Source organism: Meleagris gallopavo, chromosome 8, assembly GCF_905368555.1.
Source record: "Meleagris gallopavo chromosome 8, MGAL_WU_HG_1.1, whole genome shotgun sequence".
NCBI classification, from domain to species: Eukaryota; Metazoa; Chordata; class Aves; order Galliformes; family Phasianidae; genus Meleagris; species Meleagris gallopavo.
This window is the reverse complement of record NC_139411.1, coordinates 10636818-10650947: the sequence shown is the minus strand read 5'-3', so window position 1 is coordinate 10650947 and position 14130 is coordinate 10636818. Positions and strand designations below refer to the sequence as shown.

Here is a 14130-nt window from a genome sequence, read left to right as displayed (position 1 = left end):
CACCAGAAAGTTGTGTCCTGAGGACATGGTGGTGGTGGGCCATCTCCTTCTTCCCTGTTAAATTCCCTCTGCCATCCAGCCACCCCTCTGCCACTGCCTTGGCAATGTCCCTTCACTCTGCTTGCCTTTGCCCAGAACAGCTCTTTATTTTTCTCCCTAGCTGATCATTGTGGCCTCTGACCAGGGCCAGCCAGCCTATGAGACGATGCAGCCCCTCCAGGTTGCGCTCGATGACATCGATGACAATGAGCCTATCTTCCTCAGAGCACCTGTAAGGCATCAAGAAGGGCACAGAGGGTGCTGGGATGGCGCTGCATGTGATGGAGCATGCGCTGCTGGGAAGCACAATGGAGTCTGGACAATTCTAGCCTTGAAAATTTAAAAAAAAAAAAAAAAAAAAAAAAAAAAAAAAGGGGGGGGGGGAGGGAAAGCCGGAGGAGGAAGGCACTCAAGGCTCATACACCACAATAAGCCTTCCCTCCCTTCTCCTGGGCTTCGGCAGAGAGACAGTCCCCAGTACCAGGCACTCTCCGTTCCTGAGCACTCGCAGCCTGGCACTGTGGTGGGCAATGTCACTGGTGCGGTGGATGCAGATGAGGGCTCCAATGCCATCGTCTACTACTTCATAGCAGGTGAGATGGGACACAGCATGGCCAAACAAGGTTGATATCCTAAGCTATCATCCCTAGAGTCACTCTGCATCAGTTCTGGTCTGAGCACCCCATGTCCACCTGCATGCTCTACTAGGGTTTGCATAGCTCCCCTGGGCTGCTCATAGTATTTCTAACATGGTAAAGTACACGCTGAGCCAAAAGGCAAATGACTCAGCTCCACTTTCTGCATGCAGCTGGGAACCGAGAGAGCAACTTCCAGTTGAGCCGGGAGGGAAAGCTCCAAGTCCTGCGCGACCTGGACCGTGAGAAAGAGCCCTACTACTCCATCATCGTCAAAGCATCCAGTCAGAGGAACTGGTCCCCACCCCGGGGCCAGCGAGCAGGCAGAGCACAGCACTGGGACCTCAGCACAGATCTGACTCTTCAGGAAGTGCGGATCTTTTTGGATGACATCAATGACCAGTCCCCCCAGTTCACCAAGTCGGAGTACACAGCAGGTAAGGACTGCTGGTGTCTGGGAGGGGATCCCAGTGATGAGGGGATGGAAAAGCAACACAGCACAGATCCAGATCTCTGTTCTATCTTCTTCCCAAAAGGGGTGGCCACAGATGCCAAGGTGGGATCAGAGCTGATCAAGGTCTTGGCAGTGGACGCTGATGTGGGCAACAACAGCCTAGTCCTGTACAGCATCCTGGGGATCCGCTACATCAAGCAGCACTCCAATGATTCTGAGGAGGTGGCCAACATCTTCAGCATCGGTGCGTAGCCTGGATACTACAGGAGTGCAAGGCCAGACGATTCCACGGTCAGAGATGTTCTCCATAGCCATAGTCACTAGGCAGCATGGCTGTTCCTCCATCCTCTTTCTTCCATTCACAACATAGGCTCTAGCTTGCAAGAGCTTCTGCAGGTCACCTGCCAAGCCCTGATTTGCAAGTTCCTTTGTGGAGACCTCAGGTGAGCATTCTGAAGTGGCTGCACTAACCTTGGGCTTGTGGATGTCCTTTCCCCAGGTACTCTTGATGGCATCCTAAGAACCTTTGATCTCTTTACGGCCTACAATCCTGGCTACTTTGTGGTGGACATCATGGCCTCTGACCTGGTGGGCCACAATGACACAGCCATTGTGGGGATCTACATCCTGCGGGATGACCAGAGAGTCAAAATTATCATCAATGAGATCCCAGATAAGGTCAGGCAGTTTGAGGAGGAGTTCATCAGTCTACTTTCCAACATCACGGGTGCCATCGTTAACACGGATGACGTGCAGGTAACCATCAGATCTCCAGGTTATTTTGAGGGGCAGGTCACCTTCCACACATAGCTGGGGAGATCCCCTGCAGGGACACAGTGTTGATACAGAGGTCCTCAGCGTCTGGAAGTGAAGGAGCAAACCCGGTCTTGGTTGCTGTGGAGCAATGTGGCTACTCCACCACCAGTCAAGTGCCCAGCAATCTGGCTGAGGACACATCGCGAGCATTGCTAGCTGAGGACAGGGCTGTCTCTGCATGAATGTGGGCAGTGACACGTGAGCATGCCTCAGGAGATGCCCCTTGAGGAGACACCCCTACAGCATTAGCACATGTACAGACCTTGCTGTCTCTCCCCAGTTCCACGTGGACAAGAAAGGCCGGGTGAATTTCGCACAGACAGAGCTGCTGATCCATGTGGTGAACAGAGAGACCAACCGCATCCTGGATGTGGAGCGGTACGTAAGCCATTGGTCAGAGCCCATGGTGAGCCTTCTAGATCAAGAGGCCCAAGCACTCTTCTGTCCCCAGGGTGATTCAGATGATCGATGAGAACAAGGAGCAGCTGAGGAACCTCTTCAGGAACTACAATGTGCTGGACGTACAGCCTGCCATCACTGCTCGTGCCCCAGACGACCTCTCAGCTCTGCAGGTGAAGCGCCTTCTTCCCTTCCTCCCATGTAGTAACACTTGAACTTTTTGTTACTATACTACTAGTACTATTACTCTAATATTATATATGTCATACATAAATCACTTATTTTATATATTAACAGTGTGTATATCTGAGTATGTGTGAACGTGTATATATACAGATATATGTGCGTATGTGTGTACTTGTATACATACAGATATATGTATGTATGTGCGTATGTGTGTACGTGTGTATATAAAGATATATGTATGTTTTTCTGTATGTGTGTACATACAGATATACAGCTATCCAGGTATTATACACATCACAGACGCATATGCGTGCGTATACGCATACGTCGCTATGCAGGCGTGCGTATACGCATACGTCGCTATGCAGGCGTGCGTATACGCATACGTCGCTATGCAGGCGTGCGTATACGCATACGTCGCTATGCAGGCGTGCGTATACGCATACGTCGCTATGCAGGCGTGCGTATACGCATACGTCGCTATGCAGGCGTGCGTATACGCATACGTCGCTATGCAGGCGTGCGTATACGCATACGGCGCTATGCAGGCGTGCGTATACGCATACGTCGCTATGCAGGCGTGCGTATACGCATACTATACGTTATATAATTTACTTTTTATTTTTATAATATAATATAGTTACTTTTACTTTGCCTCTACCCCTCTATCTCTCCCAGATGGCGATCATTGTGCTGGCCGTCCTGCTCTTCCTGGCTGCCATGCTCTTCATCCTCATGAACTGGTATTACCGCACAGTGTGAGTAGTGCCCAGCTTCCAGTAACCCGCACGTTCTTCTCCTTCCATACATCTTTCTGATCTTCTCTGCTAATTTGCTGTATTCCTTTCTCTTACAGGCACAAAAGGAAGCTGAAAGCCATTGTGGCAGGCTCCACAGGTGAGCAGTGCTGGGGGTTTCCACCTGCATGGCTCAGTAGGGCACCTGGCTGCCTTGCATGGTGCTAGATGTGGAGGTGTGGTGGTAGGAAGCTTTCCCTTCACCCAAGCTTCCTGCCGTCAACCCCATCACAAAGTGCTCTTCCTCCCACTGGTGTCTTTTTTGTCACTGAATTCCCCTCGTAAAGGAACTCCTCCATGCCCATTGCTTTTTGCTGCTTGTAAGCTGCTGAGCTGTTGGGCAGCCTTCATCCCTGCCTTTTGCAGGGAATAGAGGCTTCATGGACATCATGGACATGCCAAACACCAACAAGTACTCCTTTGACGGGTGAGTTCTCATATTCCTGTTTTCTGAAACATCATGGGATGCTCTCAATGGCGTACTCACATGTTACGGCCAGGGATGAGCTGGCGGTGGAGAGTCTTCTGCTTTATGGAGAGATTCAGCTGGGCACAGTATTTGGGGCATTTTCTGGCTGCCCTCTCCTTGCTCTCTCTTGGGCTGAGCACTGTTCCCCTCCTGAGGCAGGGCCAACCCCGTGTGGCTAGACCCCTTCTGCCGGACCATGGAACTGGCGGCACAAGCCGAGCATGAAGATGACCTTCCTGAGAACCTGAGCGAGATCACTGACCTCTGGAACAGCCCAGCCAGGACCCATGTGAGATGCAGCCCCGGCCCTGCTCCTGGGGACACTTTCTGGCGTGCTCGCCCATTTCTATGCCCGTTCCCATGTTGACACCAAAGCCACTCTCTCCTCCTGCAGGGCACCTTCGGCAGAGAGCCCTCAGCTGCCAAGCCTGAGGATGACCGCTACCTGCGAGCCGCCATCCAGGAGTATGACAACATTGCCAAGCTGGGGCAGATCATGCGCGAGGGACCCATCAAGGTGAGCATCCCTGCCCCGAATCCAGCATTGCTTCCTCCCACCAGGTGCTACACCAGAAGGGAATTTTTATTCTGCAAGAAACACCAGGGTGGGGCCAGCCTTCCTCCAACAAACAGCTCTCTCCCTTACGTAACTCATCCTCTCTCCTCCTCCACCCAGGGCTCTCTCCTGAAGGTGGTCCTGGATGATTACATGCGCTTGAAAAGGCTCTTTGCCCAGCGGATGGTGCATAAGGCCACCTCCAGTCAGGGGGACCGCTCCTCGGTCACAGAGGTAGAGGGGGTGTGTGTGGGCATGGGGAGATGCTTGCTGTGCCCTTTGGGATGCAGTGTGTCCTCCTGGCCCCACAACCCAATGACAGGGCCTTGTGCAGCCCAAGGCTAGCTTTGCAATATCCAGATGCACAGAAAACTGCTCCCCAAAATGAGCAATGGGAGATCAATCGTGGAGCTCCTTGTGAAGAAAAAGGAGAATTGTGTCTCTCCTTCTCAGAAAGAGCAGTGATGCACTGACACAGGCTGCCCGGGGAGGCGGTGGAGTCACCGTCCCTGGTCATGATCAAGAAAAGGGGAGATGTTATACTGAGCATCATGATTTAGTGCTATAGTGGTGATGGGCTGACAGCTAAACTAGATGATCTAACTGCTACTTACAGTGTTAATGATTCTGAGTTGCAACTCCCCAGAAAGGAGTTAGGACACCCGGTGACATCTTGGTGGGATTTTGCAGCTCATCCAGAAGGACCTAGAGGAGGACGAGGAGCGCTGCCCCAGCCAGGGCAGCCTGCGCTTTCGGCACAAGCAGCCAGTAGAACTGAAAGGTCCTGATGGCATCCACGTGGTGCACGGCAGTACAGGTACACTGCTGGCCTCTGACCTCAACAGCCTCCCTGAAGACGACCAGAAGGTGCTGGGGCGCTCGCTGGAGACTCTGACTGCCGACTGCGGGGCTTACGACCACAACGCCCGCACTGAGTCGGCCAAATCCACACCCCTGCACAAGATGCGGGAGGTGATCATGGAGAGCCCACTGGAGATCACTGAGCTATGACCAGCGACATCCACCCAGGCCAGCCCGGGATGGCAGGGGACAAGCACACAGCTGGGGGCAGTGGGTACTGAGACCGGCACTCAGTCCCCTTTCCATCTGTCCCTGAATTTCAACCCAGCACCCTTGTAGAGCTGCGTCCTGGGAGAGGGCTCTCAAGACTGATTCGCCTTTCCTTGCGTGTCATTGAATCATTAAATAATTCATTTTTTTTTATTAAAAAACTAACCTTTTTTTTTTTAATAATGCTGAGTGAATGCAAGCGTTATGAGGCTGGGGGTGAAGGCAACCCGAAAACAGCACAGCCACAGCAAGTCGTCCCCACACAAACTGATGCTGGGACCAAAGCCCGTTGCACCCCAACTGTGGGCACCTGTGGCTGGGCAAGCACATATGGCCCGAAGCCATCCAGCATTACTGCTTGTTGTCACCTTTCCGGCAGGGAAAGACCCAACCGAAGACATTTCTCCATTTTGCTGGCTTTATCAAAACGTGTTATGATGTGGTCAAAAGAGAGAGACTGACAATAGCGGGCTTCTGGCTGTTGAGTGTTTGTGTGTATCCTCTTCCCCTTGTCCTCCCCCTCTCTTTGGCTCTCGGGTTTGTTCATTTGGGGGTTGTTTCCAACCGTTATCTTGTGGAGAGTTTTGGGAATGGTCTGTTACAGGAATCAGAAATACATTCCTTATGGCTTTGGTTAAGCTGTCGTTCTTCCTTCTCGTCCTGCAAGCAAGATGGCTATCGCACAGCCACCTTTTGAAAATAAAGCCCTTTAATTCCCTTAATTTATCCCTCCACCCACCCTTACAGCCTGGTTCTTGGGGAGAAACATGACACTGCACAAGCATCACCGTGGGGCCTAGAAGAGAAGGGAGACAAGAGCCAGGCTGATGGAGGTGTTTATTGGTGGTGTAGTGGGGCACACTACTGCCTCCTCACCACACTTTGGCATCAGGATCCCCTGCAAGAGATATTTGCTGGGAAGGAAACCCCAAACTCACTCATTTGCGTGTTCAGGGGATGCCCACACTATATATACATATATTCCAGCAAGGCTCCCGTGCCAGTGGATTGAAGGTGACCCCATGTTACATCCCATGCCCAGGGCTGGGGATACCAGCCCATGCCTCCCTGCAGCCAAGGAACCCCACATCCTGGCCCTGCAGTGCTGGGTTTGCAATCCTTCTGCAGGCTATGCCCATCCCCGCACAGCAGCAGGGTCAAGGCAATGTCCATCTATCTACATATACATAAATATATGTATTTATGTGTATATACATGTACACATAAACACGTATGCATATGTGTATATATACACACATAGCAGATATGCGTATATATAAACACATGTAATATATTTACGTATATATAAAAATGCCTGTTTCTAACCCAGCCTATGTCTTCTCCTTCCCCCCTACAACATTCATCTACTGCAGAAGTCATGCAAAGCCAGGCACGTGGAATCTGCTTTGATTCTTTAACTGATGACCATGGGAAAAAAATAAAATTAAAAAATTGCCCCAGTTGGGACCGAGTCTAGCAAAGGTCTTGCCAAAAATCACATGGGACTCATGGTGGGAGAGCACCAGCAATCTGGGACCAGCACTGCAGCAGCAGAGCCCATCCCAGTCCATGGAGTTGCCCTGATCATGGCTTTGGTGTCAGTTCTGGGTGGGTTGTGAAAGGGAACAACCAAAGGTTTTCACTCAGCGAATAGCATAAGGGAGGGTATGCTGAAACAAGCCTACCGCTGAGCTCCCAGTCCCAACAACAAGGCAAAAATCCCTTAACCTGATCCAAAAATCCAAGCCCCGGGGGTGGAAAAGAAGAAGGCGGAGTGGGCTGGAGTGCCCCAGAGCGCAGCAGGGAGCCTCTGGGACACCCCATCCCTGGTGCTGTGGCTGCATCCCAAGGGAGGGAGGGTCCAGGGTGGAGATGCTCCTAGTTCCACACATGCTGCCTGCAGTGCTCCACAGCCTGCAGGGAGAGATGGGACAGATGGGGGCTGCACCGCTGCCGGGTGTGCAATGGGCAGATGGATTGCTGCTGTCACTTACGTCACACTCAGTGGCTGTGGCCATGCTGGTGCACCAGTAGTCAGGTCCTTGGGCACAAGGGGTTGAGGTCAGGTCTGAGTCACAAGCTCGGATTTTCTGCCAAGGAGGAAATAGAGGAGGAGTGAGGTTGTACCCTGAAAGCTATCAGTCCCACCACAACCTGTGGGTTTGTACTCACAGTGCAGACAAAGTCAGGGTCCATCATCTGCACGAGGAGCCGCACAGCTGCTGGCTCGTACTGCATCACTAGCGCCTCGCACTGCAGGAGAAAGAGGGGTTGGGGTGAGCCTGGTGTTGGGGTGGGGATCAGGGACCACCCCAGGCTCAGCCCCACTGACCGTGCTGGTGAGCGGGCCGGGCAGCAGCTCACAGCCCTTCTCCAGCACAGCGCCCAGTTCCGTCAGCGTCTCGTTTTTCAGCAGCTCGTTATCCAGGTAAGTGATGAAGATCTGGCAGACGTTGCAGAATGCTCCAGCAGCCGGCTCCAGTGCTGCCTCCAGCCCTGCCCCCACCTCTGCCCCCTGGGCCGCCTCCTGGCGCGGACAGACATGCAGCATGGTGCACACAGCCTGCGGGTCGGTGGCCTCCAGCAGCATGATGACCACCGCCTTGCCGTACGAATCCACAAAGTCCTTGCACTGCCCAATGACGCTGTGCGGCAGCATGTAGCACACCTTCTCAATGTCGCTCACCAGCTGCTCCTGTTGGGTGGGAAGGGCGTGATGCCATGGGGAAATCCCCTTGCTGCCCGCAGCCCCCCACAGCCCCCGCTCACCTCCGTCATGTTGTTCTCCAGGAGGCTCTCAGCCGCCCGCACAGCGAACTCGCATATCTCACACAGCGGCGTGGCCTCCTGGGAGGGAGAGAAAAGGGCTAAGTTGCATTCATCCCATCCACCCTTACTGGCAGAGGGGACGGGGCCATACCGTATTGGAGAGTAGCGTGCCCAGGAGCTGGGCCATCTTCTCGGAGAGCGGCAGGGATCCTGGGTCTGCTGTGGGGCAGAGCTCCAGCATGCTGCAGAGCTCCCGTGGGTCCTGCGGAGACATGGCTCACATTCAGCCCACGGACTTGTGCTGGCCCTACTGGGCTGCCAGTGGGCATCTCGCTTACCTCAGCCAGCTGGAGGTGGGAAAGTGGAGGGCGGAGAGAAAAATATAAGAACGATCATTAAAAACTGAATTGCAACAGTGAGAGCTATCCAGAAAGTTGTAGAAGTAAAAGGAAGCACTGAGGAGCAGCTCTCCCGCTTACCAAGTGCCGGAGCATCCAGGCAGCTGTGTCTGCATACTTGACAAGGTAGTAATTGCACTGTGCAGGGAGAGCATAGGATTATAGGATCATCCAGGTTGAAAAAGCCCTCTCAGGTCACTTAGCCCAATCCCAGCCTACCCCCTCCTGCCCACATCCCTCAGTGCCACATCTCCACAGCTCTGGAACACCTTCTTTTTCTTCTGTGCAGCTTTCCAGACACTCTGTCCCAAGCCTTTAGCACTGCCTGGGGTTACGGCAATCAAAATGCAGGACATGGCCTTTAGTCTTATTGAACCTCATCCCATTGGCCTCAGCCCAGCAATCCAGCCTACCCAGATCGCTTTGTAGGGCCTTCCTGTCCCCAGGCAGATTGACACTTCCTCTCGACTTAGTGTCATCTGCAAACTTACTGAGGGTGCACTCAATCCCCTCATCCAGATCAATAAAGATATCAAACAAGATGGGGCACGGTGACCACCACTGCCTTCTGCCACCTCCCAGCCCCCACAGCCATTAGAATGTCCCTGGTGCAGCGACATTACCCTCTGTGCCAGGACGGGCCCCAGGCCCTCACACTCCTCCTTGGCACGGGCCACCAGTGAGCGAGCAGTGGTGGCCCCATTGCTCAGCTCCAACTGCACAGCTGCCACCAGCCGGGCGCAGTCCTCACACAGGTCCCCAGTGTCCTGCAAGATGATAGCAGCGCAACTCAGCGTCAAACCCGAACAGTTTTGCTCCAGGACCCTCATTAACCCAAAGCACCAAATGGTAGAACAGCACTGATAGATGGGCTGTAAAGGGAGAGGCAGTTATCAGTACCTGGGTATGCGGCAGGTCCTGGGGCTGGAGCAGGAGTGGGACACCATTGATGAAGGGCACAGCCAGTTGGGCCAAGTCCTGTGCCGGGTCAGCGGGGGCTGGTGGCTGTTCCTGGAACTTCAGGGCCCCTTCAAGGTCCCCCCGGGGTTGACACAACTTGATAGTGCCACACACCACTTTTGGGTCTGACTGTGAGAGTGAGGTAGCAGGCTGGGGCCGTCACCATATCAACGTTTATCCCCACACTAAAGCATCATTCCTATTTCCATCCTCTCCCTGCAGAGGTATTGTCTACAGCCTCCCACATCATTATAGGGCTGTATACCCCTAACATGCTCCCCACATTGTGTATCTCAAGGGGTTTCCCTGCTGTAGAGGTCCCCAGGCTGTTACCAGCACTTGCTTGCCCAGTTGAGCCAGGATGAGGACACCAGTGTCCACCATCTTCTTGCACTTGACCGACCAGTCCTGGAAGGGCAGATACTGACATCTCTTATCCAAGAAGAGCCGCAGCTTTTCCTAGAGGAGAAGAGGAGCACTCAGGGCTGGGCTGGCCCTGCAGACGCATGGGAAGGCAGCAGCCCATGCCCCCAGTGAGGACTCACCTCGGTGCAGTTGTCCTGCAGGATCTTCCCCATCATAGACACCACCACCTGGCACAGGTGGCATGGGATCCCCTTCTGCTGAGATAGAGAACGGATCAGGATGCTGCCTTAGCACTAGACCCTCTACACCTTCCCACTTCCCACCCCTGGATTAAGGGCAAGTCAATACGACATGTTCCCCCAGTTGCAGTTACCCCTACTGGTTGGTCCCAAACAGCGAGCCGGCACAGCTCCAGCACCCCGCACTTGGCTGCCGTCCCCACATCACGGCACCACTCCTCCGGCTGCTCGCCACACTCAGGGAGGGGGCTGGCCCCAGCTGGGGAAGAAGAGGGAAACATGAGGCACACACATGGATCCCAAGGGTGGCATAACCTCCAACCCATGGACGGCCAGCCTGCTTCACGCAAGCCTCCCATCCCATCTCCTTGCATCCCATCACATTTCATCCCATCTCTTCTCATCCCAACTCATTTTAACCCATTCCATCACATCAAATCCCATCACATTTCATCTCTTCTCATCCCACTCTTTCCCCTTTCATCCCATTCCATCTCACTGCATCCCACCTCATCCAATCCCATTCCATTCTATCCATCACATCTCAACCATCCTATCATCACATTTCATCTCACCTCTTCTTATCCCATCTCATCTCATCGCATCCCACTTCATACCATCCTCTTCCATCTCATCCCATTACATCCTAACTTATCTCTCTCCATTCCGTCACACCCTCTTTTCATACCATCACATTCTGTCTCATTCCATCCTATCCATCTCATTGCTTCCCATTCCATCCAATCTCATCCCATCCCTGGCTACAAAGGCAAGGAGCGATGCTATGCTGCTCATTCCTCCTGCCCTGACTCGCCTCAGCTTTCGCAATAGCATCATCTACTATTATTTTATCTCTGCCACGTGCTGCTGACACCCAAATCTCACACAGCCCCAACTCTGCCTCCTTCTCCTTTTGCAACATCATTTATTGCCCTCAATAAAGACAGGCGCACATCACAGCATCTTAAAATCACAGTGAATGTGAGGCACCCACAGGCTGGAAGGCTGAATACACCTGGAAAGGCGTCACCGTATAAAAAACACTCATAAATCTTGCAAAATGAATAATCCAGAGCTGACAGCATCGCTCAGACCAGGCATGGTGTAATGCCACCCGATAAGCACCTCCCGCCATCAGTATTTAATTGCCACCTCCACTTGTCAGGATGCATTTTGTGTAGGCACGACAAGGCAAGCAGCATCCCTTCACAAGCTGCATCTACAGCAAAAGTGCTAGCACATCTCTCTGCAGTGCTGCTGGGCTGCTCCAGGGCAGGGTGGGTCCGACAGGGACTGTTCTCATGGAATAGTCCCACACAGGCACGCACACACTCACTGCATCCACTGATGTAGGTACAGCAACGGTGTGTTGAACAGGAACAGCAAGGCAGACAAGAGCTAAGGGGCAGCTCCATTTAAAAGAAAAGAGACAAAGCATTGCAACCTGAGACTATTTCTAAGCTGACTATATATAAAAATACCTATTTACGATACATACATCTACATGGCAGAAAAAGGAGCGCTGATGCTTTCCCCTTGCAAAATCCACCCTTTATTTTTTTAAGCCAGTTCTCCCTCTTGATGCTGCTTTGATGAAGGAAAACAGGACTGCACGCAGAAATATGATGCCACAGTTAGGAAAGAGGGGTGCGCAGCCCCAGCATGAAGTGGCCCAAGATTCCATTCCCACCTGCCACATCCTCCCAGATCAGACAGCTGTCCATTTTAATCACTGTTTTCATGGATGTTGGGTCACCAGCTCATCCTGCAAGATGCTGAGTAAGCACGGAAGGGGTTGCACGCACCACACAACCCAAAAACACTGAGTGTGCACATTGGGATGGCCCAGCTTGACCCACAGACACAGCCCCACCTAATCCAACAGCCACGAACTGATTGACCCACAGACATGGGCACCTCTACCAGCACCAGGCTGGAGACCAGCCACACAAATGATCCCCAGATGGGAACAGCCCTCTGAAGGACACGTAGGGATGGGATCGCTGCTGTGCCCTGAGCACATTGCAGGGCGCGGAGGAGCGTTCGTTCCACAGCTGAGCCGGCTGAGCCCGGAGAACCGGTTGTGGTGCAAGCCTGGGGGTGGCATGTGGGCCCTGCGCCCCAGTTACCAGCCAGCAACACACTCCCCAAATGCAGCTTTTCCCCCAAAACCATCCAAGGATCTGGCCAAGAAGAGGTGATGTTAACGTTGCTGGTGGGAAAACCTTCCAGGAATGAGGAAATGAGGAGTTGGCGAGGATGTGGAAGGGAGAGCTGCACTCCCTCTCACCACAGGCTGGCTCCAACGTGCTGAGCACACAGGTGAATTTTCCTGCTGGTCCTGTTGCTAGTAAGGAAGCTCCCAGCAGCCCGTGCCCCCCCCAGCACGTCCCATGTGGGGAGCACAACTCCATCGCAGTGCCAACACAGCACAGGTTGTGGAGTCCAATGGGAGGGTGGCCAAAAGAAGTGCACAAAAGGTCTAAGTTCACCTTCCTGCTCTGTGGCTTCCCCAAGGAATTTTCTTGTAAGTGCTTCCAACCCCCTTCCCTCCCTCTGTCAGCAAGGATCATTGGGTACAGACCCCTCTGCCTTCTGCTGCCTGGGGAATCTGCTCCCAAAGCCCTACTGGTCAGGGCTCCAGGAGCTCTCCAACATTGCACCCGGTAACCCAGAGCTCACCAAGACCCAGCTAGGAAACTCAACAAAAAAGGTTTCCCGCTTCCCTACCCCCAACCCAAGAGAAAGCTGTGTGCACTATTCTGATTCCCCACAGTACAAGCAATGGCTCCCACAGCACACATCCACATCCAGGCCCCAGCACAGAGGGCAGCAGCCAAGCTGCTGAGATTCCACATTGACTCATCCTCTTCAATCTCATCTCCTCCACTCCTCTTGAGCCCCTACAAAACACCAGCTCTGCTGGCTCCTACAGGAATCATTTTCTGCACTTAAAATCACCATTCAGGGCAAAAACCAGAACGCTCAATTCCAAGTGAACAGGAATCAAAGCACAACCCACTGGAGAGTGCCCAAAACCACAGAGGACAAGGAAGCATGCTACTGAGTTTGAACCTTTCTGATCCTTTATGAGGAACACACGCTCAAGATAGCTTGGAATAGTTCTGGGGTTCAGAGGCATTTTCTGAGCTCTCTTGAGGAAAGAGCCCTACGCACAAGGCCTGACCTTACCTTGGTAGGACCCCAAGCACACGGAGAGGATCAGCACCCAGCCTCTCCACTTGCTCGCCATGCTGTTCCCAACACAGTCCTCAGTGCTGGTTATTTCCCGTGCTTCTCCCAGACTGAGGAATCTTGGAACAGCTGGGAGAAGTAGTGAGAACTGACACCTACGCACAGCAATTACCACACCCCTCTTTATGCCCTGATTATAAAATCAACAGCAGTATGCAAGCAGAGGGAGGGACCAGAGTTGGGCAGGTATTCCCAGGAGGTCAGAACCAACCAGGCATCATTTCACAGCCCAGAACCCACTGCCCAAAGCTAGCACAGGTATTAAAGACCAGTAAGTTTAGTCAAGAGAATCAATGGTGTCGTTAAGCATTTATAAGAAATATACTGCAATCAAAATAAAAACAAGAAATGAAGACACAGGAAAGCCACACTAAATGATAGCAGGCTGCAGTGCTGACTCGCAAACAGCTCCAGCGAGAACTCCCTCCAGCCCGTGCATGGGAATTGCAACACCCCAGTGTTACCTCACAGCAGGCATTGCGCTCATCCAGGGAAGAGACAAGCAGCAGCAATCCCTGGCAAGCCCACAGCTGCCCTCCATATAAAAAGGCTTGATAGGACATGCATGCTGCAATGTAAACCTGAATCCTGTCATTCAGCCTCAGGATTCCTGGCATCGCCCTGCCTCTGCTGCAAAAACTTCAGGTGACATTCTGGGACGTGCCCTCTTCTGCCTTTGAGACAAAGGGACGCTGACAAGATCCTTCAGGAATTAGCACAC

At 52.9% G+C, this 14130-nt stretch overlaps 2 protein-coding genes across 2 annotated transcripts in view; one reads left to right on the top strand and one right to left on the bottom strand.

Moving 5' to 3' along the window:
- The window catches only part of CDH23 (cadherin related 23), a 123234-nt gene extending 117174 nt beyond the window's left edge, over positions 1 to 6060 (top strand). The window contains exons 55-68 of the mRNA XM_085230199.1: positions 161 to 271; positions 503 to 632; positions 848 to 1111; positions 1211 to 1372; positions 1628 to 1884; positions 2225 to 2322; positions 2396 to 2516; positions 3208 to 3287; positions 3386 to 3426; positions 3693 to 3753; positions 3955 to 4084; positions 4190 to 4312; positions 4472 to 4585; positions 5042 to 6060. Coding sequence (XP_085086325.1) covers positions 161 to 271; positions 503 to 632; positions 848 to 1111; positions 1211 to 1372; positions 1628 to 1884; positions 2225 to 2322; positions 2396 to 2516; positions 3208 to 3287; positions 3386 to 3426; positions 3693 to 3753; positions 3955 to 4084; positions 4190 to 4312; positions 4472 to 4585; positions 5042 to 5362 — 2013 coding nt within the window. The 3' untranslated portion in view covers positions 5363 to 6060. The remainder of the gene's footprint in view (positions 1 to 160; positions 272 to 502; positions 633 to 847; positions 1112 to 1210; positions 1373 to 1627; positions 1885 to 2224; positions 2323 to 2395; positions 2517 to 3207; positions 3288 to 3385; positions 3427 to 3692; positions 3754 to 3954; positions 4085 to 4189; positions 4313 to 4471; positions 4586 to 5041) is intronic.
- A 182-nt stretch (positions 6061 to 6242) lies between these two features.
- LOC100544291 (prosaposin-like) lies at positions 6243 to 13994 on the bottom strand. The gene is made up of 14 exons (XM_019617536.3): positions 13347 to 13994; positions 10289 to 10413; positions 10095 to 10172; positions 9883 to 10008; positions 9490 to 9678; positions 9213 to 9356; positions 8671 to 8727; positions 8530 to 8538; positions 8343 to 8453; positions 8192 to 8269; positions 7755 to 8117; positions 7595 to 7675; positions 7417 to 7512; positions 6243 to 7336 (listed from the first exon to the last, which is right to left on the bottom strand). The coding sequence occupies exons 1-14, from the start codon at positions 13405 to 13407 to the stop codon at positions 7301 to 7303; spliced, it is 1554 nt and encodes a 517-aa protein (XP_019473081.1). The 5' UTR covers positions 13408 to 13994; the 3' UTR covers positions 6243 to 7300.
- Between the last annotated feature and the right edge of the window lie 136 nt (positions 13995 to 14130).

Bases quoted from the DNA above. Each gene is read 5' to 3' on its own strand.
- LOC100544291 (XM_019617536.3), bottom strand. From the start codon at position 13,407: ATGGCGAGCAAGTGGAGAGGCTGGGTGCTGATCCTCTCCGTGTGCTTG. The intron at 8,118-8,191 runs GTGAGCGGGGGC...CCCACCCAACAG, and splicing joins TGGAGAACAACATGACGGAG to GAGCAGCTGGTGAGCGACAT. The intron at 7,513-7,594 runs GTGAGTACAAAC...CCTCCTTGGCAG, and splicing joins ACCCTGACTTTGTCTGCACT to AAAATCCGAGCTTGTGACTC.